Source organism: Harpia harpyja, chromosome 7 (assembly GCF_026419915.1).
Source record: "Harpia harpyja isolate bHarHar1 chromosome 7, bHarHar1 primary haplotype, whole genome shotgun sequence".
In the NCBI taxonomy this organism is placed as follows: Eukaryota; Metazoa; Chordata; class Aves; order Accipitriformes; family Accipitridae; genus Harpia; species Harpia harpyja.
Window position 1 is genome coordinate 6,827,009 of NC_068946.1, and position 23,119 is coordinate 6,850,127.

The 23,119-nt window shown below is 36.1% G+C and overlaps 1 protein-coding gene across 7 annotated transcripts in view; it reads left to right on the plus strand.

Moving 5' to 3' along the window:
• VPS13D (vacuolar protein sorting 13 homolog D) overlaps nt 1-23,119 on the plus strand; it is a 109,623-nt gene that overhangs the window by 48,683 nt on the left and 37,821 nt on the right. For 6 of the 7 annotated variants that reach the window (XM_052792983.1, XM_052792987.1, XM_052792984.1 and 3 more), the window contains 20 exons: nt 226-436; nt 1,573-1,820; nt 2,498-2,689; nt 3,306-3,432; nt 4,322-4,464; nt 5,330-5,460; nt 5,707-5,882; nt 6,011-6,134; nt 6,970-7,205; nt 7,967-8,075; nt 8,726-8,886; nt 9,236-9,344; nt 11,259-11,438; nt 11,705-11,821; nt 12,166-12,315; nt 13,209-13,358; nt 14,204-14,300; nt 16,016-16,164; nt 18,656-18,790; nt 19,145-19,312. In XM_052792983.1, the coding sequence (XP_052648943.1) occupies nt 226-436; nt 1,573-1,820; nt 2,498-2,689; nt 3,306-3,432; nt 4,322-4,464; nt 5,330-5,460; nt 5,707-5,882; nt 6,011-6,134; nt 6,970-7,205; nt 7,967-8,075; nt 8,726-8,886; nt 9,236-9,344; nt 11,259-11,438; nt 11,705-11,821; nt 12,166-12,315; nt 13,209-13,358; nt 14,204-14,300; nt 16,016-16,164; nt 18,656-18,790; nt 19,145-19,312 (3,113 nt within the window). Of the gene's footprint in view, nt 1-225; nt 437-1,572; nt 1,821-2,497; nt 2,690-3,305; nt 3,433-4,321; nt 4,465-5,329; nt 5,461-5,706; nt 5,883-6,010; nt 6,135-6,969; nt 7,206-7,966; nt 8,076-8,711; nt 8,887-9,235; nt 9,346-11,258; nt 11,439-11,704; nt 11,822-12,165; nt 12,316-13,208; nt 13,359-14,203; nt 14,301-16,015; nt 16,165-18,655; nt 18,791-19,144; nt 19,313-23,119 lie in introns of those variants that run through there. The other variant, XR_008236049.1, reaches the window with a different exon arrangement.

Below are 23,119 nucleotides of genomic sequence, written 5' to 3' on the forward strand. Positions count from 1 at the left end.
TAGTCTTTTGCCAGTTTCAGATTTACACACCTAAATTTGTCTGCTGCCAGATTGTTAGTAGGATTTAAATCAACAGGTTGGTGTTTGAAACATACATAAAGTACCTAGTGTTTTATGTTAAAACAAAACATGTTGCTTCATAATTTGAGACTTAATATTTGAAAATTTTACGCTTTTCAGTAAAGGGGCCTGTTTTGATATGTGTATTTTCTTCTCTGGTTGCAGAACCTGTAGTTCTTCCAGCAGTTATGCCAGGAGATTCCTTTGCTATTCCGTTACATCTTACATCTTGGCGTTTGCAAGCCAGGCCAAAAGGAATGGGAGTCTTTTTCTGTAAGGCTCCAATTCATTGGACTAATGTTCAGAAGACAGCAGAAGTATGCAGCAGCAAGCGAGAGTGTCATTCAATGGAGTCTGAAAATAGCCGATTTTTTAGGTAATTAAAAACCTAATTATTTTTCTGTAAGCTCTGTTATCTTCTTCTGGTAAATGAAATACTGCGAAAGTAAGTAACAGGAAAGAAAATACTTAGAGATGAAAGCTTCTGCAGTTTAATGGGATGTTTTGTTTGGTCTGTTGAATAATGAGAAAGCATTGAAGCATAACTGCTATATTTCTTCAGGGCTCCTTGAAGCCCCTTTGACAGTGTCTGTTAGCAAATGTCCGAGAATACAAAGTAAGCACACTATTAATGTTTATTGTAAAAAAGAAAAGGTTAGATAATAGAATGTGGACTTAAGTTAAATGCTCTCGTCTGTCTCACTGAGAATAATGAGTGGTTTGCCATAGTGTGTTCGCGAATACTCATTCCCTGAATGTCCTGTACTCTGTTCTAAGCCCAAAAATGTCGCTGCATAGTGAGGACTTAATGGAATTTTGTGGTTATCTGATATGATGGATTTAGGGATGCTCTCAATTTATGAAATACTAGAGTAGAGATTATGGAAGTTGTTTCAGGAAATGACCTTTGCATACTATATAGTTACCACTGTCTGTCGGTTCTGTAGTTTGCTTCTTAATATGTGGGTTTTGAACATATCAGAGGGAGGAAAATTAACAAATTATTTAAAATGAAGGTTTACGTACTCAATTTTTTACCTTAACTAATGAAAAACTGAAGTGTCTTGTGACCAAAGCAAGGATATATCTACTGGGAAGAAGGACACATTCAGCATTTAAGTTTAAGAACACAATTATAGTTTAATAGTTAAAACTTCTTTTTAGTAATAGTTGATAACATGTTTCTGCAAGTTTATGGAAGTTGGTTTTAAAGTTGGTAAACTGTAAAAGTAATTTTATGTTAGGTCTCTGAACAGATGAGGGTTTTTTGAGCGATTAAATTAATTCTTTGATTAAAATCAGGAAACTCCTGTTGTCTTTATAGTAGGCATAAATACAAAATACCTTATAATCAAACTCTAAAGTGATTATGTGGAGAACAATTCTAAATGCTGTTTTTGCTATCAGTCCTGAAGTTACAGCATGTTGTGGGTTTTAGTGCAATACACAAAGACAGGGTTCAATTATTCCGTCAAGTTCATTGACTTCTTTTCACATACGTTGCCTTCACAGGTTTTGTGTGGCTATAAAGAAAGAAAATTACCCGGATTACATGCCTTCCAACATATTTTCTGACAGTGCTAAACAGATTTTCAGACAGCCTGGGCATACTATTTATCTATTGCCAACGGTGGTAATCTGTAACTTGCTACCCTGTGAACTCGAGTTCTATGTTAAAGGAATGCCAATTAATGGGACATTAAAACCTGGCAAAGAGGCAGCATTGCACACAGCTGATACATCTCAGAACATTGAGCTTGGTAAGGTTCTTTTTCAGATACCACTTTCTGATCCTCCTAGAGGAGTACCTCAATATAACTGTTTCTTGTACAAGGCACTATCGTGCAAGAATGGAAAAAAGAAAAAATGGAAAGCATTTATATGATTATTTCATTGGGTTGCAGGGCTTCTTATAGGTAATAACCAAGTGCATGCATCCAGAAAAAATACTAATCTTGCCATCATTCCCCCAAGTCTGTCAGCTGTCTTGGTCTGTTCCTTATTCGTCTCTTTTCTCGTTTTCCCGAGAGTGGAAACAGTAGAAACTGGAGAGAACAGTGATAAAGAAGGGAATAAATCAAATAAGTTCCCAGCATTTTGGGTGGTTTTGCTGTTTTCTTTCTGACAGAAAAAGTTGGTGTTGAGAGTATGTATGGAATTATTCAACACTGGCTGGACTTCTGATGCCTAAGGCAGTAGTTAGCCCTAAGCAGTGTTCTTTACAGAATGTTTTTTGCTGCTTGTGACTCAAATTGAGGCATTTCTTCATGAGGTCTGAGGTTACTACACTGGGTAGATTTAAAAGTTAGTCTGGATAAGCTATATGAAATATTCAGAAAGATAAGCCATATGAAACACCAACCTGTATGCTTATCAGAAACTAGTGTTTCTGTGTGGGTAATGTTTGGTTTTCATTTGTTTTCTTTTGTTTTCGTAGGGGTATTGCTAGAAAATTTCCCAATCTGCAAAGAGCTGTTGATTCCTCCTGGGACACAAAACTATATGGTACGGATGCGATTGTATGATGTCAACAAACGACTGCTAAATTTGACCATAAGGATTGTATGTCGTGCTGAAGGTTCTCTAAAAATACTAATTTCAGCACCATATTGGTTAATCAACAAAACAGGTAAGTTTACAGTATTTTCTTTCATGGCTGTAACCATGAACTGGGAAATAAAAGATTTCATGCAGTGTTTTGATTTGCTTTCTAGCCAAATAGGACTTTTAAACACTACTTAAGAGGAATTAAAGCTGCAGAAATTTTGGTGGTTTTTTTTTTTTTTTTTACAGTGCCAGCAGTTATTGTTTGATGAATGTTACAGCAGGTAACTTAGACATTTTAGTTGCTATATTGCAGATTTTCAAACATGAGCTATTGTACGTCTAAATAAATCATCATAGATCAGATAACTGTTAAAATTGTGGTTTTCAAAGACTGAAATGCCTTGAGACAGCAACAGGTCTAAATTGCAGTTATTCTATGTTAATATCCTTTGGCACATTCAGAGCTACAAGAGCTCCTTTTCTGCATGGACCAGATTCCGTGGCTCGTAGCTGTTAATAGGTCTAGCTGTTAAACAGGTTAGAGAACGAGAGGGAAAATGCATGCAGACTAATGGCTGATATTACAACTGAAATATTTTAGGTTGTTCCTTAATTTGAAGTAGTTTTTACCATTCTCATTTTAATTTGTGCAAAGGTGAAGCGTAGTTTGACACTCCATTTTTTGTGTTTACTTAAAGGATTACCACTTATCTTCAGACAAGATAATGCCAAAACAGATGCTGCAGGTCAGTTTGAAGAGCACGAGCTTGCTAGAAGCCTCAGCCCACTTCTATTCTGTTATGCTGATAAAGAACAGCCAAACTTGTAAGTAACACCACAAGAAGAGGAGACAGGAGGAACCTTACAAAGTATGAAAGTAATTCACAGAGGATTGGGTGCTGATATATTAGTATGAATATCATGTAGGAAAAGTCAGTCCCTATCAAGATGATCTATTACGTTTTTAAGTTTCTAAATACTGAAATAAGCATACTGGATCTTTAGACATTTCCTACTGAAAACTCCTTGGTTGGCTGATTCTGTTGTGTCTGCACGCTGCTTTGGTTTTGTGTGTTTTGAACTCATGCTTCTTTTTTAGGAAAATCAAGAACTTTTTTGATGAGACTTACCAAGTTGTGTAAATTACTTTACCACTAAAAACACTCCAAACCCCTAATCCTAAACTTTGAATGTTAATAGAGAAGTAGTAGCAGTCACTTAGTGAGAAGTAGGAGTGCAGTAGAGCTATTGTGATTCTGATGTGAAACTTTCAGCTACTTTGACTGGTATCAAGGAGAGAACTTGCTTTTTCCATGAAAATAAGAATAAGAACACAATTTGAAGTAAATTTATCTGAAATGTTCTGGGATTTTTGCTCAAATGATCAACAGTTAAATTTATCACAAAAATTTATTCCATATTACTTTTTTCTTTTTCGAATTAAAAAGACACACAAATGTTGTGGTTAATCAGTCTGAAAATTACCAAGCCTTTTACAAGAAATGGTCACTGAATCTTGACCAATATGTTAAAAACGCTTATGGCAGAAAAGCAGAATGAATTACTCAGAAAATGTATCATGGCTTCTAATGCTTTTATGTTAAAACACAGGTGTTCTTTTTGTACCTGGGTATGTGTTTGATCATCAGCATTGTGTTGATACCTGATCCTTCATTTAAATGAGTAAATCTTTGTGTTCTTTTCTTACCCTTAGTTGTACAATGCGGGTTGGAAAAGGAATCCATCCTGAAGGTATGCCTGGCTGGTGCCAGGGTTTCTCCCTGGATGGTGGTAGTGGTGTCAGAGCCCTTAAAGTGATCCAACATGGAAACCGCCCAGGCCTCATTTATAACATTGGTATGTGTTGATAGGAACATTTGAGAAATACTGTAGAACTTCGTAAGACATGATGTCAGTGACACCAGAAACAGAACAATTACAGCAGGGAAACATATGTTGTTAAAGGTTTTTGAGGGTTCGGAGAAAATTATTAAACAAAAAATACTATTCTGAGTATTTTTACATCTTTATTTTGAATTTCATTAGCTTAAAAAAGTTTTCAGTTATTTCTATTTTTTATGTTTCATCATTGAGCATTTAATAACTGCATTTACAAACTGTTCTTTTTGTGTCTTTATTCCCCTTGTATGTTACTTCTAAGTACATTTGAAATCCCACCGCATTACTGTGTGTGATTATTTTGAGTGTCTATATACTGTAACCATTAAGCTGTGTGCTGCTTCTGTAGTTTTTGCTTTGTGGTGCCTCTGTAGGTTGATGTGGAGGAGTACAGCTTCTGTCTTCTTGGGCTCCTAGTGTACATAAAGTACAATTTCCTTGGAAGCTTTTAGGTTTTAATTAAATGACAGGATAGATTTTCAGAGTTTGGAAGTTACTCCACAGTGATTTTTGAGGAATTTTTCGTATGTTTAAAAGTGGAATAATTACTTACATGGATTTACTTGTGATTGGAAATAGGTTTTTTTTATCTTCAGTGCTTGCGATCTCTAAATAGCACTTGAGAAACAGAGGATGACAGATGGCATAAAATTACATTTACAGTTTAAAATAACATTTCAAAATATGGCTGTGGTATGGCAGAAACAGTGCATCTCAGGAACCCAAGAAAAAGAACTTTTGTTATGTGAAATATATTGTGGCAGATGTCTTCTGTTTTCTCTTGTAAATAATAGCTTTATTTTTAACTTGTTTTTATTACTAGGTATTGATGTTAAAAAAGGCAGAGGCCGTTATATTGATACGTGCATGGTAACATTTGCACCCCGTTACCTATTAGATAATAAATCAACCCACAAGCTTGCCTTTGTTCAGCGGGAATTTGCCAGAGGTCGGGTAAGATGCTTCCTTTTTTTTACTTGTTATTACAGTACCTGTAGTTAGTCACAGCATCTTCTAACCAAAAAGAACACAAACATTATACTTGAAGGTACTGTTGGCTGGTTATGAGGATCTTTCTCATTATTCTAATACCAGCATCCACCTAACAGAATAATTGCTGCGTTCGTATGAGAGGTATATAGATTAATACTGCATTTTTTAATACCTATAGGATATGTATTTACGAATTTCTATTACTAGGGAACATCCAATCCTGATGGCTATATCTCCACACTTCCTGGTTCCAGCGTTGTGTTCCACTGGCCACGTAATGATTATGATCAACTATTGTGTGTGAGACTAATGGATGTCCCAAACTGCATTTGGTCTGGGGGCTTTGAGGTCAACAAAAATAACTCGTTCCATATTAACATGAGGTAGCTATTATATATAAATCTTCTGTAGCATGCTTCCATTTTTGATAGAAGCAGCTGTTTAACACTTACGACTCCGGGTGACACAGGTCAGAAACCTACCTCTCTTGCACTTGTTTGTTCTTGTTCAGGGACACCCTGGGAAAATGTTACTTCTTAAGAGTAGAAATTACTCTTCAAGGAGCCACGTACCGCATTGCATTCAGTGACACAGATCAGTTACCACCACCTTTCCGCATAGACAATTTTTCCAAGGTAAAAGAGCAAAAAATCATATTTTTTCTTTTATTTTTTTGTTAAAAAAGAAAAGTGTGAGTTCTTTTATATTTGTTAGAAGCAGGAGCTGACTAGCTTGTGTAATGAAATAAAATGAAAGTATGTGTAGCAAGAGGTATTTCTATATAATAATTGTAATTTTCTGAAGTTTTAGTAAAAATTGGTAGTACTCAACTGCTTCATCTTGTTCAAATGATGGTGCTAACATTGTGGCTTTTGTAAGTGAATTGAAAGGAAGAGCATTATTCCTGATGATAAAATCGTGTTAGGGTGATAGTTTGTAATCTGTTCTGTGTTATTTTCAGCACTTGAATAACCTGTAAAAAGAATTCGGGCTACTTCTGCCACTTCCTTTCTCTCTGTCTTTGGGCTTCCATGTCAGTGATTATAAAAATCAGAGAATTTACTTTGCATATTTTACAGTAACTTACTGACTTGTGATCAGACCAGCAGACAGAGCTCTTGATACTTACTGGTTCTCGTTCTGGATTTTGGTACTGAACTGTTAAATAAAACTGGGCAAGTCTCCAAATTTTGATTAGGAGGGTTTGAGATACTGCTGTGGGACTAAAAACATTTTGAACCACGGATGAGAGATAAAAGTAAAGATGACGTTTCTCATCCTTTTGAGACTGTCTTTAATTGAGACCTGAATGGAAGAAAATGCATATGAAACCATTTGGGGGGGAGGGAAGGAAGTGAGCTGAACATGTTTCAGTGATCAACTCCTGAAAAATTAACAAATGATAGCAAAAAAATCTGTCTGATTAACAATTTCTCTGTGAAACCAAATCCTCTTTTGTAACTGTTACAGGTCCCAATTGTTTTTAATCAGCACGGTGTTGTCGAGCCAAGGCTATACACTGAAGTGAAGCCCATGACCTCTCTGGATTATGCATGGGATGAACCTATTCTACCACCTTTTATAATGCTGACAGTTAAAGGAGCAGGCTCCTCAGAAATCGTCTGTAGCATGAATGACTTCCAAGATAGCAAGCAGCTTTACTATGAAAATTTCATTTATATTGCTGCTACATACACTTTCTCAGGGTAATTCTTTATATATCAGATGAAAATACTTTGTATATTCATGGTGTTATTCAGGCTTTACATTAATATTCTCTCAATAGTTGCCATTTGAAAGTTTTTCAAATGCAGCTAAACTTTTGTCAACCTTGTAGCTAGCAGAAGAAATACCAAAATTCAGAAGTTGAGTCTGGCAGTCGGTAAGCTGTGTATCTTACCTCATTTGGTCATGGTAACTTACCTTTATAGGTGCAGCTTGCCATTGTTTATTTTATCACGTAGTGAGAAAGATTTCGCATGTGGCATCTGCTGTGACCCCACTGTCTGATCATAGAAGAGCAGGGATGTTTAGGGTCATGTCTGGGGGCTTAATTTCATTTGGTGTATAAAGAACACTTGATTACAGGACATACCTATTTATGACATGCCTATGAATTTTAAACTTGTACTAGTTTATATGCTATTGAAAACAGCTGTGGGAGATTGATACATGCTTTGTTGCTTTCCTCATTAGAAAATTTTCTTGGGAATTCTTCTGCTTTGCCTGTGAAGTTCCTAGTCACAGTGAGAAATCAAAGTCCCTTTTAAGAATGTACTCAAATTGACAGCTTACACTGGTAACTCCAAAAATAACAAGAGGAGAAAAAACCCAACATAAATTATTGTTTGATTGGCTATATTGGAAGTATAAGCTTCCCTGATTGGATTTTGGTACAGATCTAATTTATTCTACAGAAGCAGCAGCTACTCTGAATAAACATGATGATGTTTTCTTGGTGTTCTAGTTTACAGGAGCCAAGTGTAAGACCTGTTGCTTCGAATAAGGATGCTGCGTATGCAGAGCTTGTCCTTGATGTTTCTCCAAAGACTCAACGAGTTGTCCTGAAAAAGAAGGTACCAACACACATTTGATTTTATTAAAATGCTGTTGCTATGTGCTGAGGTAAAATCATATGCTGGGAGAAGAAAAAATAAAAACATTTTTATGGTAACTTCTAAAGAGTGGAGACAGACTCCATTGAAAGCGACAGGTTATTGCAATTCAGGTTGCTTGCATTATGGTGGTGCTTCCATTTAAGACTTTTATGGGTGTAAGGGTGACAGAAAAGGGAATTGGAGTAAAAGTAGTAACGAACATTGTAAATGCCTCTAAGACAACCAAGTGTGGTAATTGTATATTGGACGTTCTAATGAAGTTACAAGGTAGGGCCTGCTTCCTTTTTGATTGCGTTGTAAGCTAAGTCTTCTATTTCTGGAGCTCTTAAGAAATAGAAACTGTACTTAAATATTGCTGAGATGAAAAATAGCTTGTAAATACAGCTCTCATCTAACAGTGCTAATGTAGGATGCATATTCATTGAATACAGAGTTGAATTAGAAGTTTTTTATACAAACTAGTTCCTAATTCCAATTCAGGGCTCTGAAGTTAAATCTATACAAGTCATTCCAAGAATTATAATTCAAAGCATCTGATGGCAAAATGGAACAGAAATACTTGCTCTGTACTGTTGTGTTCATTTAAATGTTGAGGTTTTATGCAACAGGAGCCAGGAAAACGATCCCAGCTTTGGAGAATGACGGGCACAGGAATGCTTTGTCATGAAGGTTCTTCAGTTCCTCATAACCCCCATAAACCTTCTCCTCGGTCTGTGGACTCTTGCATGATTTTAGATATTGCAGGCCTGGCAGCTGTCACAGATAACAGGTATTGCAAATACAATTTCTCAGGAAACTGATTATAACCATGTCTTTGAAAGCATACTTAACATGATATTCTCTGAATAAGAAAATAAATTATTCTGAAGGCATGTGGAAGAGCTAGATTTTATCTGTCTTCGTGAACAGACCTCATGATCACTTTTGTGACTTGGAAATATTTTTAAAAGCATGGCTAATGTATTTTCAGCAGCAGATTGTTAAAAGAGCATTTCAGAATTAAGATTAGGAAAATGACCTTGAACAAAATTAGAGTAAGTGTTCGCCATTAATAATCTCCAGAGTAAAACTGACAAGTTCTAATCCTCTAAGTACTGGGTGGCATGCTTTTGCTGCAGGTATGAGCCCCTGATGTTGAGAAGGCCTGATCGACGGCGCAGTACTACGCAGACATGGAGTTTTCGTGACGGAAAGCTGACCTGTGGTATTCACGGACTTGTTGTCCAGGTCAGTACTGATTATATGTTGAACTTCTTTTGACTGTTGCTGATACAGATGACAAAGTCATTTAGGCTTAGTATTGAAGTGAACAAAAAAGCTTTGAGGCCAAAGTTTACAATACAGAGGAAACCAGACTTGCACAAACAGCTTGTGTGGTTTAAATTCATGTTTGAATGTTCTTATCAATTTCAAATAATTAGACATCTTGCACTATTAATTTGAAAGTAAATAATTAGAAAATTAATAGGACATCATTGTTGAAAATGAACAGTGTAGTGATAAATAGAGCCTTGATATTCTCATACATGCCAAATGTGAAAATGCTGCAGATTGTGTCAATTAATGTCACTTATGAAAGTCAAGATTTGTGTATAACCAAGCACTTCTCAGAATCATGTTTCTAACATTTTAGTAATAGGAATTTTAAAAGCAGTTTGAACTGTTTGCTCTTTCTTTGTGTTCCAGGAAACTCTGACTTACAGACAGCTACCACTTGCAAACTATTTGATAATTCTGCCTGCTGATGGTAGAATTTGTAGGCACAGAAACCTGGATTGGTTTTACAAATTCTAGAACAAAACATCAAAAGAATTTTGATGCTCTTTTTTGTTTATTTTTAAGTGTTTCAACCACATTTATCCATTGCTTACAAACAAATTTCAATGTTATCCTGCATATTGTTGAAATAGCAAGTATGTTTGTAATAAATAATGATGTTATTTCTAACGTTTTATTTTGAAAAATAAATTGTGCTAGCTATGTTAATGGAAATCAACCTCAATTCAGTGGAAAAAGTACCGTCATAGGGAATATGTTAGCTCTGTGATGAAAGGGAGTCTTTTATGTGCACAGTAAATCTGGAATGGATCTGTAAGGTACAGACTGATAACATCACTTTGAAAATCCTGCAGATAGGATACTATCATGTTCTGTTGGGGATATCGCCCCCTTCTGCCCCCTTTCTTTTCTTGTTTCTAAATTCCTTGTAATTTGTTGGGGTTTGGGTTTGTGTCGTCCCCCCCCCAAATGTGTGCTTTGGTTATTTCTTCATTTTAAAACAGGACAGGAATGACAGAAAACCAGCATCTCGGTCATTTTGCTCACTCTATAATAGCAGGACAGTATGTATGTCATCTGTCAAACTAGAAATACCCTGCCAAAACCAATTTTGAAGTTTCAGATGCTTGTTCTGATGTAAGCAAAGAAGAAAAAGTATGGAAAATACTCCTAAGGCTTCACAATAGCCTTTTAAGACTGTATTTGTAGTTCTGGTCTGATTAATTTTAAAGGAATGTAGTAGCCATCAGAGAAGATTCCAGCCTCCAGAACAGATACAGTAAGGATAGCAGCAATGTAGTGTTCCTTTGCCACCTTTGATGCTATGTTTCAATTCTAATACCAAAAAACAGATCTAGAGAAGAATATTTGACTTAGTCCCATGATGTTGCATTGATCATTTTGTGATCAGATTACTGTAGCTTAGTAAGTTACTACTTGTCACTTTGAAGCAGCCAAAAAAGCCCTGCATTGCTGTTTGAAGATGTTGACTCAGTAAGGATTCACATTCTCATCTGCAGATCTAGAGTTGATCTTTTAGAAAGCTTTCTATCATTTTGAAAATATTTTCAGGAAGGACTTCCCATGTTTGATCATGATAACGATAGCTTCAGTTTCTGAACGTCCAGTGGGAATACTTTAATAATTAATCTTGGCTGTTTCTTCTAGCTGCCGAGCTGGTTAAACATGAGTTACCAGAAGCTTTAGTAATACCAAGTAAAATGCTGCTGGAGTACTTTTCTTTTAGTTCTGAAGAGTAAGGAGAGGAAAGTAAAATACACTTTTAAATTAATGCATGTAAACAGTTATCTGAAGCCTTTACCTATCAATTTTTTTTTTCCTTACTCTTCTTTCTTTCTCCAGGCAAAGGGAGGAATACTAGGTCTTCATGATGGAGCAGAAGTTGTTCTTGGTCCTGATACTTCACTTGAACTTTTGGGGCCAGTTCCACCAGAACAGCAGTTCATAAACCAAAAGATGAGGCCTGGGTCAGGAGTACTAGCTGTTAGAGTCATCCCAGATGGGCCAACTAGAGTTCTGCAGGTGAAAGTCCTTCATTAACTAGAATCTAGTTTCATTATTTGCTTGTACTTGAATCATCTTTTTCTGTATTGCATCTCTAAATTCTTACAAAAAGTTACCTTTATAATGATATGTAAGGGGAGGGAAATATCATAAAACAGAAATAATTACAAGAAAAGTTTTCATTGTATTTATTTTTTAAAAAAGATAATTTTATAAGGTAGGACAATATAGCTGTTATTTATAAATAGGAAAGTGATCATTGTAGTAATGTATTTGTTTATCAGATAACGGATTTTAACCAACGTAGAAATGATCGTTTATCCAGTGAAGGAGATGAACTTCCAGTTACGGAACAAGATCTACGCAAGTTAAAAAATCCAGATACAGAGCAGGAATTAGAAGTAAGATATTGTAACTAGTATCTGTCTCTTATTTATCATTTTCCTTTCTAGATTTTGGGAGGGGGGCTGGGGAAGTCGGTCATTAACTTTTCCCTATGATGACCTCTTGTTATGAACTTGTAGATTTTCCTGCTAAAACTCGTCATTCTTAGCAGTTGGGTTTATATGTCTTAACACCTCTTTATTCGAAGACTAATTGTTAATGAGCTGTTCAGCCTCTCTGGAGATGAGTCTAAAAAAAATAACTTCTTTACAGAAGTATATATTCAGTATCACAGGTTTTTTCAGTGTTGGTTTGTTAGTAGTGGGGTTTTTTTCCTCCTTCAAATATTTTTTTTCCTCAGGTGCTTGTGAAACTGGAAGGTGGAATAGGATTGTCTTTGGTCAACAAAGTTCCTGAAGAGCTAGTATTTGCAAGCCTCACAAGAATTAATATCCACTACACACAACTGTCGACAAGTCAGGTGCTAGAGCTCAGTGTGCAAGACATACAGGTATTTGCCATTTTGAAAAAAATTTGTTCATGGGTCTCTTGCGGTTTTTGTTGTCATAATAGGTTTGAAAAATGTTTAGAGCTGTTACTGAGATTTCAATTCCTAAATATCATAGAAGTTTCGATTAGCATCGATGTTTCCTTTTCATTGTTCTCTGCTTAGTAATAGTTGATACAATGTTATATTATATTTATGCCGTTGATTTCTATTAGGCAAGCTAGAATCTTTTTTATTTTGTAAACAGGTCAGATTAAGATTTTTCTCCCTTCCTAATTCTTGGTTCTTTGTCATTACATAATGAAAAAGCAGCCATTGAAAGCAGGAGTCCTAACGCTGGTAGTACCGCAGTATATGTTTTTGACTTTGCAGAGTTTTGCCTTAACCTTTGTTTTCAGTTCAGTCTTTGAAATTCAGAAGTTAACAGTTTTTACAGTCTTCAGTTTTTTATTTTACTAATAAGTTCCTCTAAATTATTAGAATTCTGATCCCAATATGTAAGGTTTCCTTGGAAGGGGAATTGTGGGTACTGATGTAGATTACACGAGATAAATGGATACTTAGAGGCATCAGTGAAACTTAAATGCAGTAGATTAACTCTGCTGTTGTTTAGTATTTTTTGCTATGTTTTTTGAAAAAAGAAAGAAAACAACAGAGAACATAGCAATTTTGTTCTAGGTTTTTTGTTGGTAGCTATAACCGCTTTTTTAAATGGAGGACACTTGTATTTTTTCGGTATGATCTCAGTGGTGATCAATAACCAAGTATATTCAGTATCTCCCTGGCTCAAGGACCATGTATTTCTGAAAGCTTTTAACTCCTCAGTTAAAGAGGATCAATTTTGCTGTTCATTGTCACATATTGAGATTTTGTTGTCTGTCTTGTCCACTCTGTAGGTGGACAACCAGCTTATTGGCACCACACAGCCTTTTATGCTCTTTCTGACGCCTAAGATGAGTGAAAACGAACCTGTGGAGACTGGTCCTGCTGTGCAAATAAATGCAATGAAATTTCCCAGTAAAAACGCACTGACTGATATATACAAGGTAAACCGCAGTCTTTTGATTGTGCCATGCATGTATTAATCTGTTCAAATGACCTTTCCTGTTCCTAATTTTTACTAGTAATCTGAATTCAGTAACGAGTGAAATACTCCTTGTTGAATTAATACTGAGGCTTAAAGGATGCTATATCCACCTTCTCATGTTCATAGTGTTTAAAGCTACAGTACAGTGATGAACAGGATAATAAATATGTTTAAAAATATAACAAATTAGGCCAGACCCCTGTTTGTTTGTGTCTGTGGCCTTGCTTCTCAATCCAGTTATTCTCCCCTCAGAATTGATGGGTACCATTGTAGCATGGTGAACCAGCATATCTATGCTATGCTTTTCATGAGTTGCGTACAAGGTTATTACTTCTCTCTGATAAGTTGTTATCTTGCAGGACATACCCTGTTCTGTGTACTGCAGCTGTTTGGAAATGTTGTTTGGAAATTTATCCACCAACTGTGGTATGCATTGTGAGGGCAAAACTGAGTTGGTTATCAAGACCTATTTTCTCACTTGGAATCTTCACCCATGTATTCTGATGCTGTTTTTCAAAACAGCTGATTTCAGTGTTGGAAAACAGCTAAGCATCAGATTCTGAAGTGTTAGTATTAGGTAATGAAGCACAACACCTTCCAAAAAAATTGAAACAGTCATCACTAGTTGTAGGTAACTTTAAGTGAAGAAAACTACCAAAGACATTTTGAAGGTGGGAATCTTACTACAAATCCATTCCAGTGAAAATATTCTGTTGAAATAGAACACATTGTCCTATTTAATGGCTTACATGGATTATATTTTAGGTGTTAAGACTGTAAACTGAGACTTGCTTATCTTTGTAGCATCTGATGATCACTGCTCGCAAGTTCACAGTTCAAATTGAGGAGAAACTACTTCTGAAGCTATTGAGTTTCTTTGGCTATGATCAGTCTGAATCAGGTATAGTATAAAATTACAAAGATCAGTTTTACAGTGTACAGAGGTATTATGATCGTTGCATATGAAGTAAGTTCAAATGCCTAGCAAACTTAGCTGCTTGGAAGCTTCTACTGTTGAACAGAAAGCTGGAAAGCTGATGTCTCAATGGCCCTTATAAAGCTGTTCGTGTATATTGTGCTTGTTACAGTATTCAGGTAATGACCCATGTAACATGCTGTTGTCCAGTACACGGTGGCTGAGCTGAGCCTCTGTGGGAAGGAGTTTAGTAATCATCTTAAGTTCCTGTATCTGGATTGATCTAAATTGGGATAAAAGAAATTGTGTTTTTAGTTTAGCAAACCACTTTGTTTAGTACTGTTTGTTTATTTAAAGCCAAGGCAGAAATGGGTTGTCTGTTCATTTGTTCCTTGGGCAGTTCCTCTTGCTTAACTGAAGGAAAACTTTGGCTGTCTGACCTTTTAGTTGTGACATCCATACCCCTGTAGTTGTGACATCCATACCCCTGGTTTTAATCATAATGTAAGTTTTCTTCATTCAGTGAGGCAAGACAGAGCTACTGAATCTTCTAATCTCATAGATGCTGTTCTAATCCTTCTATTGTAGGGTTTATCTGTACTTCGGAAACTTTCTGAAATGTCTGTTTTGGAGTGGCAATTGAAAAAGTCACTTTTATTATGCAGTAGAGTGTGTAGGGTTATATAATAAAATAACTTGCAGGAAAAAAACTATTTTTGGCATGATTCCAAATGAGGGCAAACCTACAAATAATGCTCAAGAGTTCTGTGTCTTGCTAATCCGCAGTATCTTGTGAATTGTCTCTGAAAAAACATGAGTACTACGTTTCCCAGTTTCACAGAGGACTTAGACTTAGATTTGTAGTGATGAGGAAGAAATAACGATTTTGAGTTCTGCTCTTACGCTGTTCACTAATCTGTCCTTTGTTTTGGTTTACCCTGATGCTTTTGCTGGTTTTTTGTTTCCTTACTTAACTGCATGCTATTTGTAGTTTATCCACTGATGCTGATGATGTCATCCAAGATTCAGACAAAAATTATTGTCATTTACATTCAACATGTTTAATTGTTCAACCTGAGTTCATGAGACTGTCATCTTTCCTCTTTCCCCTGCCTTCTCACATCACCAAGATGCTCTTACAAACAACATATGAACCTGTTAGCGTCAACCAAATTTGGCTCACTCTGTATGTAAATTGATGTACCGAATGTCTTCCATGTAGGCATTTTGTCCATTCTGTAGTGATAATTGGAAAGATTGTCAGCTTTGCTTGCTTTGTATATTATACTGATAGTTGAGCATGTAAGGAATTATAAAGAAAGTAGAGAGAGACCATGACTACACAGTAGGAAACGTTGCATAGTTGTTTGTATCTCCTTGTTTCTGTATGCTGACAAAGATAAATTAGAAGGGAGATTAAAAGCTCAAATAACTTAAACTATGTACTTGGATGAGCTTTTTTTTATCTAGCTATAAATACATTCAGGTTTTAGAGATGCAAGCAGATCTGAAAAAAATTCTCGAGCCTCAAAGGTCAACTTCATGTCACAAGGCATGAGTAATTTTGCTGGCTACGTTAGCATTGCACATACTTTTTATTTGTACTGAGAAACTATTAACTCTTTACAGAGTATGCATTCATAAACCCATATTTACTTATATATACTCTATTCTGATTCCTATGTTTTGTCTGGATGCAGAGGTTGAAAAGTATGATGAAAATCTCCATGAAAAGGTTGTTGAACAAGGTGGAGGACAAAAGCGATACTACTTTGAAAATCTGAAAATTAGTGTGCCTCAAATAAAGTTGAGTGTCTTCACTTCCAACAAGCTACCTTTGGATCTCAAGGTATGCCAATGCATTCACAGAGTATGCTTCCAAATAAAGAGGTTCTGTTGGAGGAGGAAAAGGGAACAGAAGCTTTAACTTACTACTGTTAATTTCTATTTACTCTTCCATTATGTAAGTTACAAATAATAGAAGTTCCAATAACTTCTGTGATTTAATTTGCATAATTTCCAGTCTCTTCTGTAATATTCTTTCATTTTTGTAATTTTAGTTGAAGCACAGCCAACTTCACCTAGTAACTCACTACTTTACAAAGGTTCTTGGTTACGTTAATGGTAGTGTCAAGAGTTTAAATGAAATGACCATCCTATGGGAGGGCTGAGGCGAGGGTTAAGAAAAGAAGTTACTCGACTTAAGGAGCAGAAATACAGGACAACTCTGAGTGTTTTCATCCAAAAAACGTTATCTTATTGGAGTCGGAGGGTTTGCATGAGCACTGTGCATTTTGGTTCAATACTACAGTGAATTCAGATTGAGTATGGACTTAGGTGGAAAATCTGGTCCATTTCATATGGTAGTAAATGTTTTGGCACAGTTGTTCAAGTGAACCAGGGATTCTAAATTATAGCAAGAAGATAATCTCGTCTAGTGTTCCCAGCTTATGTGTTGGGACCTTCCTAGGTATAATAAGGTGGTAATAGTCAGCAATATTTCAGTTCCCTCTGAGCTAATACAACTGATTTCCTCCAAGGCGGGCAAGTTGAAACAAAACCAACCAACCAAACGATTAAAAAATCCTCCCCACTGTGGAGGAACTGAGCTGCTGCCTGTTTGACTTGTGGGCTCAAAAAACAAAATTGAGACACTGACCAGGCTTTTTTGTGCCCTTGATTTTATGGACGTTAAGATGTGCAAGCTTTTAAAGAAGCTTAGTGGAATAAGTGTGTACCATAGAGTCCTACCAGAATATTATCAGTCATGCATTCTTGTATTGCTTTTACCAAATCCTTGTGCAAAGGAGGACAACTCAATAGCTAGCTGTAATATTCCTTACCGTTCAACATCATCAGCAGTGTCTTGAACGTGCTTGCACTTTAGCTTCAACATGAAAATGCTTATCATCTGATTATCTCAAATTTAGAGAGAGAAAACGGTGTTAGTGGTGAGTGCCTTTAAGAAACTAGTAATGTGCACTGTTCTGTTTGGATTTCCTACCACCTTTGGTATATGATTGCATATGGATATATCTTGGCAGCTGCCGGCATTGTTCCCAAGAGAAAAGTTGGTGTATACATTCCCCCCCCAACGGTAACAGTTGCTGACTGTATTCTGTATGTGAACTTTCACAGAAAGAGTTCCATTCAGTTTTGTAGCACAGGAGAGTTCAGGGTAGGAGGGAGAGAGAAATCACAGTAGAGCCTTTGTAGAAGTTGTTCTAACTACCTTTAATGTTTCTGGCTTGGACATTGCTGTCTGGTAATTTGGTGTAGACAGATTATTTTTATTAGGTACCAGTATTAACAAAGTTGCCTTATATAATATCTGATAGTTAAACAGGAAATTACTTCCTACCCAAGTGAATAATGAGGACTACTCTAGTTAGTCATCCATTTACTGAAAAAATAAATAGGTCCTTTCTTACTTGCAAACTTAAATCAGACCTGTAATTTACCTTAATTGCCTGCAGATGGCAGAAAAACTCATATTACTTACTACCAAGTATGCTTAGTGATTAATGTAGAATGATATAACAGGAGTATCAGGCTTCTTGCTTTCTTCACATTTTCTGATGTTGGTGACTGTGCAGATGCCCTTATCAAGACCTGAAATAGAAGGGATCTCTTTCATAAAAGATCAGTTTTCTTGTTAAATTTTTTCAAAATTATTTTATTTATGTGTATGTATATATAGATGTATAGCTTGTCCACCTTAAATATGTTTTTTTAATGTATAGATTGTACAGGTTACAGATGGCCCATGGGCTAATTACTGTCTTAGTTTTCTTCCTTGAAAATAATTGAAAAAGCTGGTTTAAAGAATTTCAGTACACCACATAATGTTAAGAAATGAGCCTCAGGCTTGCAGGAGATTATGTATGTTGTTCCAGCTCATCCTGACATTTAATCCCTTCATAAAACTTCAGCAGGGTGGAAAATACCCAGTTTTGTCCTCACTACGTATGAAGGAAATTAATTTAGGGTTCGGTTTAATTGAACATTAGATCAGTTATAGCAAAGTGCTAAGCATGAAATCTTAAACGTGTTTTGTTTTGAAATATTCCTATCAACTGTAGGAAACATTGCATCGGGGGGTGTTTAATGACTATCTAGTTATTGAAGAAATGCAGTTCTAATAATTGATCATTGCTTACAAGTAAAAGGTTTATGGAGTGTTTGCCCTCTGTATCAAAGCGTCTACGTGGCAGTGGCAAACTACTCTAGCTGCTTCAGATAATTTTGGTTTGTTACCCATTTAAAGATTTATTCATTTGGGTGCTGTGTATGACAAGTAGAGATGAAAATTAAAGTAGTAATATATTTTATTTAATTAGGCATTGAAAAGCACGCTGGGATTTCCTCTAATCCGATTTGAAGATGCTGTGATTAATCTGGATCCTTTCACTAGGGTCCATCCATATGAAACTCAGGAGTTTATCATGAATGACATTCTGAAACACTTTCAAGAGGTAAGTGTCATACAGATTTTACTGTGGCAAAGGCTGAACTTCTCTTGATTGACAAGTTCTCTACTGAAGGTGCGGGAACTCTTTCTTGACTATTTACTTAAGCGTTAGTGCTGTATTGCTTCTTTGGTGTGTGGAGAAATAGCATCACGTGCTTCTAAGAATGCACTGAATTTTAAGACGAAAATATTGTTGATCTTACTGGTATTTCTGTGTTCATTTCTTCAGTAAAACTATCTGGTTTTGTATATGCTTTTGCTGTGGGTGGGACTTTTTTTTTTTTCCCTCTTTTAATCAACCTTGCTGGTGTTAATGTGATCCATAAGTGATATTTCATTATTCCTGTTGATTTTACAGGAGCTGCTTAGTCAGGCAGCAAGGATTCTAGGTTCTGTGGATTTCCTTGGCAACCCTATGGGTCTTTTGAATGATGTTTCAGAAGGTGTTACTGGACTTATAAAATACGGCAATGTTGGTGGTCTCATAAGAAATGTCACACATGGAGTATCAAACTCTGCTGCGAAGGTAATAATTATGATATTGAAGTCTGCTAAAACAATAAGCAAAAAATAGTTAGGAAACAAGTCAAATAGAATTATTGACCATCTCTAAATAGCTATATGTCCTGTTTGTTTTGTAAGAATTGTGTTTGTAGTGTAGATTTTTTTTTTTTTTAAATGCTTTATATATACACTGCAGGGATGCCAGAAACCCTGCAGGAGTCAATGAAAGCACTCAAGGCTTTATTATTGATATACATATTTTTTGCAAATTGAATGCAGTAGTTAACCAAAGTGAGAACTAAAATGTTGCTCAAGTGTGGCATCATCTCCTATGTGCAAATGAACAAAGTTATATTATGTTATGTATAGAATTTATATAGAGAGAACACTAGAGAAATTTGGAGTATTTAAAGGTTTATTTAGTATAACAGGAGCTGTTAACTTTTGTTTTTGAAAAGCTGATGTGAATGTCAATTATTATGCTAATGCTTGAGTTTGGGGGTTTTTTTCTATGCCACATAGCACCAAACTAAGGAATTCCTAGATTGCTACGCATTTATCTTTAGTTTAATTCCAAAGTCTCTACATGGTGAATGTTCTTTTGTTCTTCTGATAATGATTGAGAGAGTTCAATTATATCAGTGTTATCAGTGAAAATAACTATCTTCAGTGCCTGAGAGAGGTATGATCTGACACAGCAGCCAAAAATAGGCAGTGGTTTTGATCATGGTCGATACTGTGCTTGATACTGAACAAACATATGTTTGTTTGGATAAAAAAAATCATGAAATATTCTCATTACATACACAGTGTGTCAACATGTGCTGTGAATGAACTGTGTGATCGTGGGTAGAATTGGAATAATCCTTTCTCCACCTAAGAAGGAGACACCTAAGGACGTGTTGTTAAAATTTGTTTTTTGTGAAAATTCTTTACTTCCTATTATTTTTATTTTCCAAACTGGTAGGTTTGTCCGTGTGTATTATCATGGTTCATCCTTTCACAGCCTATTCCACTTATCTGTATACAAGGAAACCTACTTTTTTCCCCACATTAGTGGGAAAAGGTAATTCAGAAGATGAGAAAGGTGAAATACAGAGCTTGCATAATTACAGATGGCTCAGGACTAAAGTTCTCAAACCTAGTTAAACTGCCATAGAGATCCCCAGTCCATCACCAAGTGCATAGCTGTGAGCATATCTAACCCAGACAGTTGAACCATGAGGAAAGGTGACATACACCTTCTATATCATAATTATCTTGTGGCCAGCATTAGCCCATTTGGGACAATTTCAAGAAATTCAAACAAAATACCATGTGTTGATATTCCTGTCTTCATCAGCACTGCAAATACAAGCTTATCCAAGCAATCTGTAGAAGACTTACTGAGCTTCTGTAAGGCAGTACCCATCTGTGCAAATGAGTATTTTTGTCCATACTTTCTACTTGTGGTTCTAGTCTCTTGTGACCCATCCACTCCACCCAATAGAGTATGTTTCTTTAGAGTTTCCTTTCTATAAAGTGTTGTTTCCTCATTGCAGTCACATCTGCAGCAACAGTCTCATAAATCTTTCTTTAAAAGGCACGAGCCTTCCTACGTTTCCCACAAGGGCAAGGTCATTCTTTGAACTTTGGAGTCATTTGTAACCAAGGGTTTTGTGAAGGAAGATTTTCAAAGGCAGAAGGGCAGTTGGATGCTGAACTCCTTTCAAAATTCAACAGGAGCTGAGTGCCTGCTTCCCATTTATACCTTTGAAAATCACCCCATGTACTATTTATCTGTCTTCCCAGGTATTTTTTTTTTTCTTTCTCCTTGATATATCCGAAATGTCTGTGATGCAAGTCTCACACAGTTCCCTTTTAAAAATTTTTTATATGGATTATGTATTTGTCCTTTCAGAACAAGGAGAGAATTATATCTTTTAGGAAGGCTTAATAGTACGCTACGGAATTCCTTGATTAATCCTCTTTCCAAAGGATGCATCTGAATTCTGCTACAGAGAAGATCACAGTAAAAAAGGCTCAAAAAATCAGGATAAGTTCTTCCCTATATGTTGCACTGCTTTTAGGCATCTAAATCTGCTAGAAAACTAAGTCAGGAGTGTCCATGTAATAAAAAAAAATGACGTTTCAAGTACAATTTGTGACACATTACGTACATGGTACAATGTAGAACTTTGTCTTTTACTCCTTTCTACTGTCATGTATATGCCTTATGATTGTGTCTAGGATATGTGAAGTTTTGGTAAAGGAAAAAAATGGGGGGGGGGGGGGGGGGAGAATTCCAATTACTCAAGAAAAACCTGACTGAAACAATAGATCGTTTTCATCTTGCTAACGGTGCTCTCTGTAGGGAAGGTGTTTTAAAGTATATTTTCACTGCATAACTCTTCACCTGATTCAGCTGTGCCATAGAGGTCCTCATCTTTGCAGCTTATTCTGTGGAGCTGATAATCAATGCAGCTGAATACTAGATGAGCCTGTGTTCTGCATAGAAACTGATGGCTGGGAAAAATATCCATTTTGGTTGTTTTGAGTATGTGACTTTTAAAGCATCTTAAATAAAAATCTATCCTAGATTTTAAGATGGGTTAGCTTTTAAGGTGTGAGTAGATGGATAAGTGAACTTTAATACTATAATCATCACTTTAAAAGTAACACTGCTTGACTGAATTGAAAAGTAAGCTATTTGAGTTGTATCTGGTTTTGTCATTTTATTGCTTTTCTATTTTATAGTTCTGTTGATTATTCCTGTAATGGCTTTTCCATGCATTTCAGAACACGCAGTGGGTAATGCCTTCTTTCAAGTGGAGAGCTGCAGTGTATTTAAGTTGGCACAAAACCTTAGGTTAAATAAAGTTCACTACAGACAGTTTTGTAGTTTTTATCCCTTGGAGACTCCGAGTTCTGTATTTTAAAAAGTTCTTTGATCCTAAATATAGACACCTGAGGGAATTTCATTCCCTCTAAATGGAGGCTTCTATAGTTGCCATATGCGTAGAAATGTCTTGGATTCTTGGCATCCACACTTTTTTTTTTTATTTCCCGTTAGGCATGATAATACTAAATCCTAAATTCCTGTTTCAGACATGTTTCAATTAGAAATTAATATTGAACACTGAAATTAGCATCCGAAACAAATGTTCTGTAGCTTGTGTTCTCCAAATGGAAAATTAAGTGTGGTTGTATCTATTACTGGCAAATAGGTGTTGTGCTGACATAACAAAATTCCTGGTAGTAAAGGACTGAAAAGATAAATCAGCTTGTCAGTACTGTATTTCATTTGTCTGATTCTTTCAACCCTTATAAGGAATTCTGTTACCTTTTCTCACTTATGAGCATGTAGTTGTTATGACTCTGCAGCTAGGCATAGTTTCTGGAGCTACATATATTGGATGGAAATAATGGTTGTGTCCCTCCCCCAAAAAATAATTTCATGAACTTCTTGAAAGAGATTAATTTTAATATTGAACTTTGAAGTTTCCAGTGAGAAATTGAATTAGGAAAGTAAACAATCAGCCACAGTTGCATTTCCTTGTTAGGTTTTTGTGGAAGCTTGCAGAGTTCTGAGAGGCAGGCTTCCTTAGGCTTGGGAGCAGGTACCTGAGGTGCCAAAACTTACATATAGAGGAGTTGCAACAGATTGTATTGTGGGTGTTTGTTTTCTTTTATGGCTGAGGAAGAGGCACAAAGGAACTTCTGCCCTGGACTTTCATTCCATGTATTTTATTTTAATTCAGTTCAGAGTGATGGCAGAGGTGTTTAAGTGCTTAACAGAGACAGGAAGAGAGGTAGGGTGTTGGAACCAGGTAAGAAAATTGTAAGACTA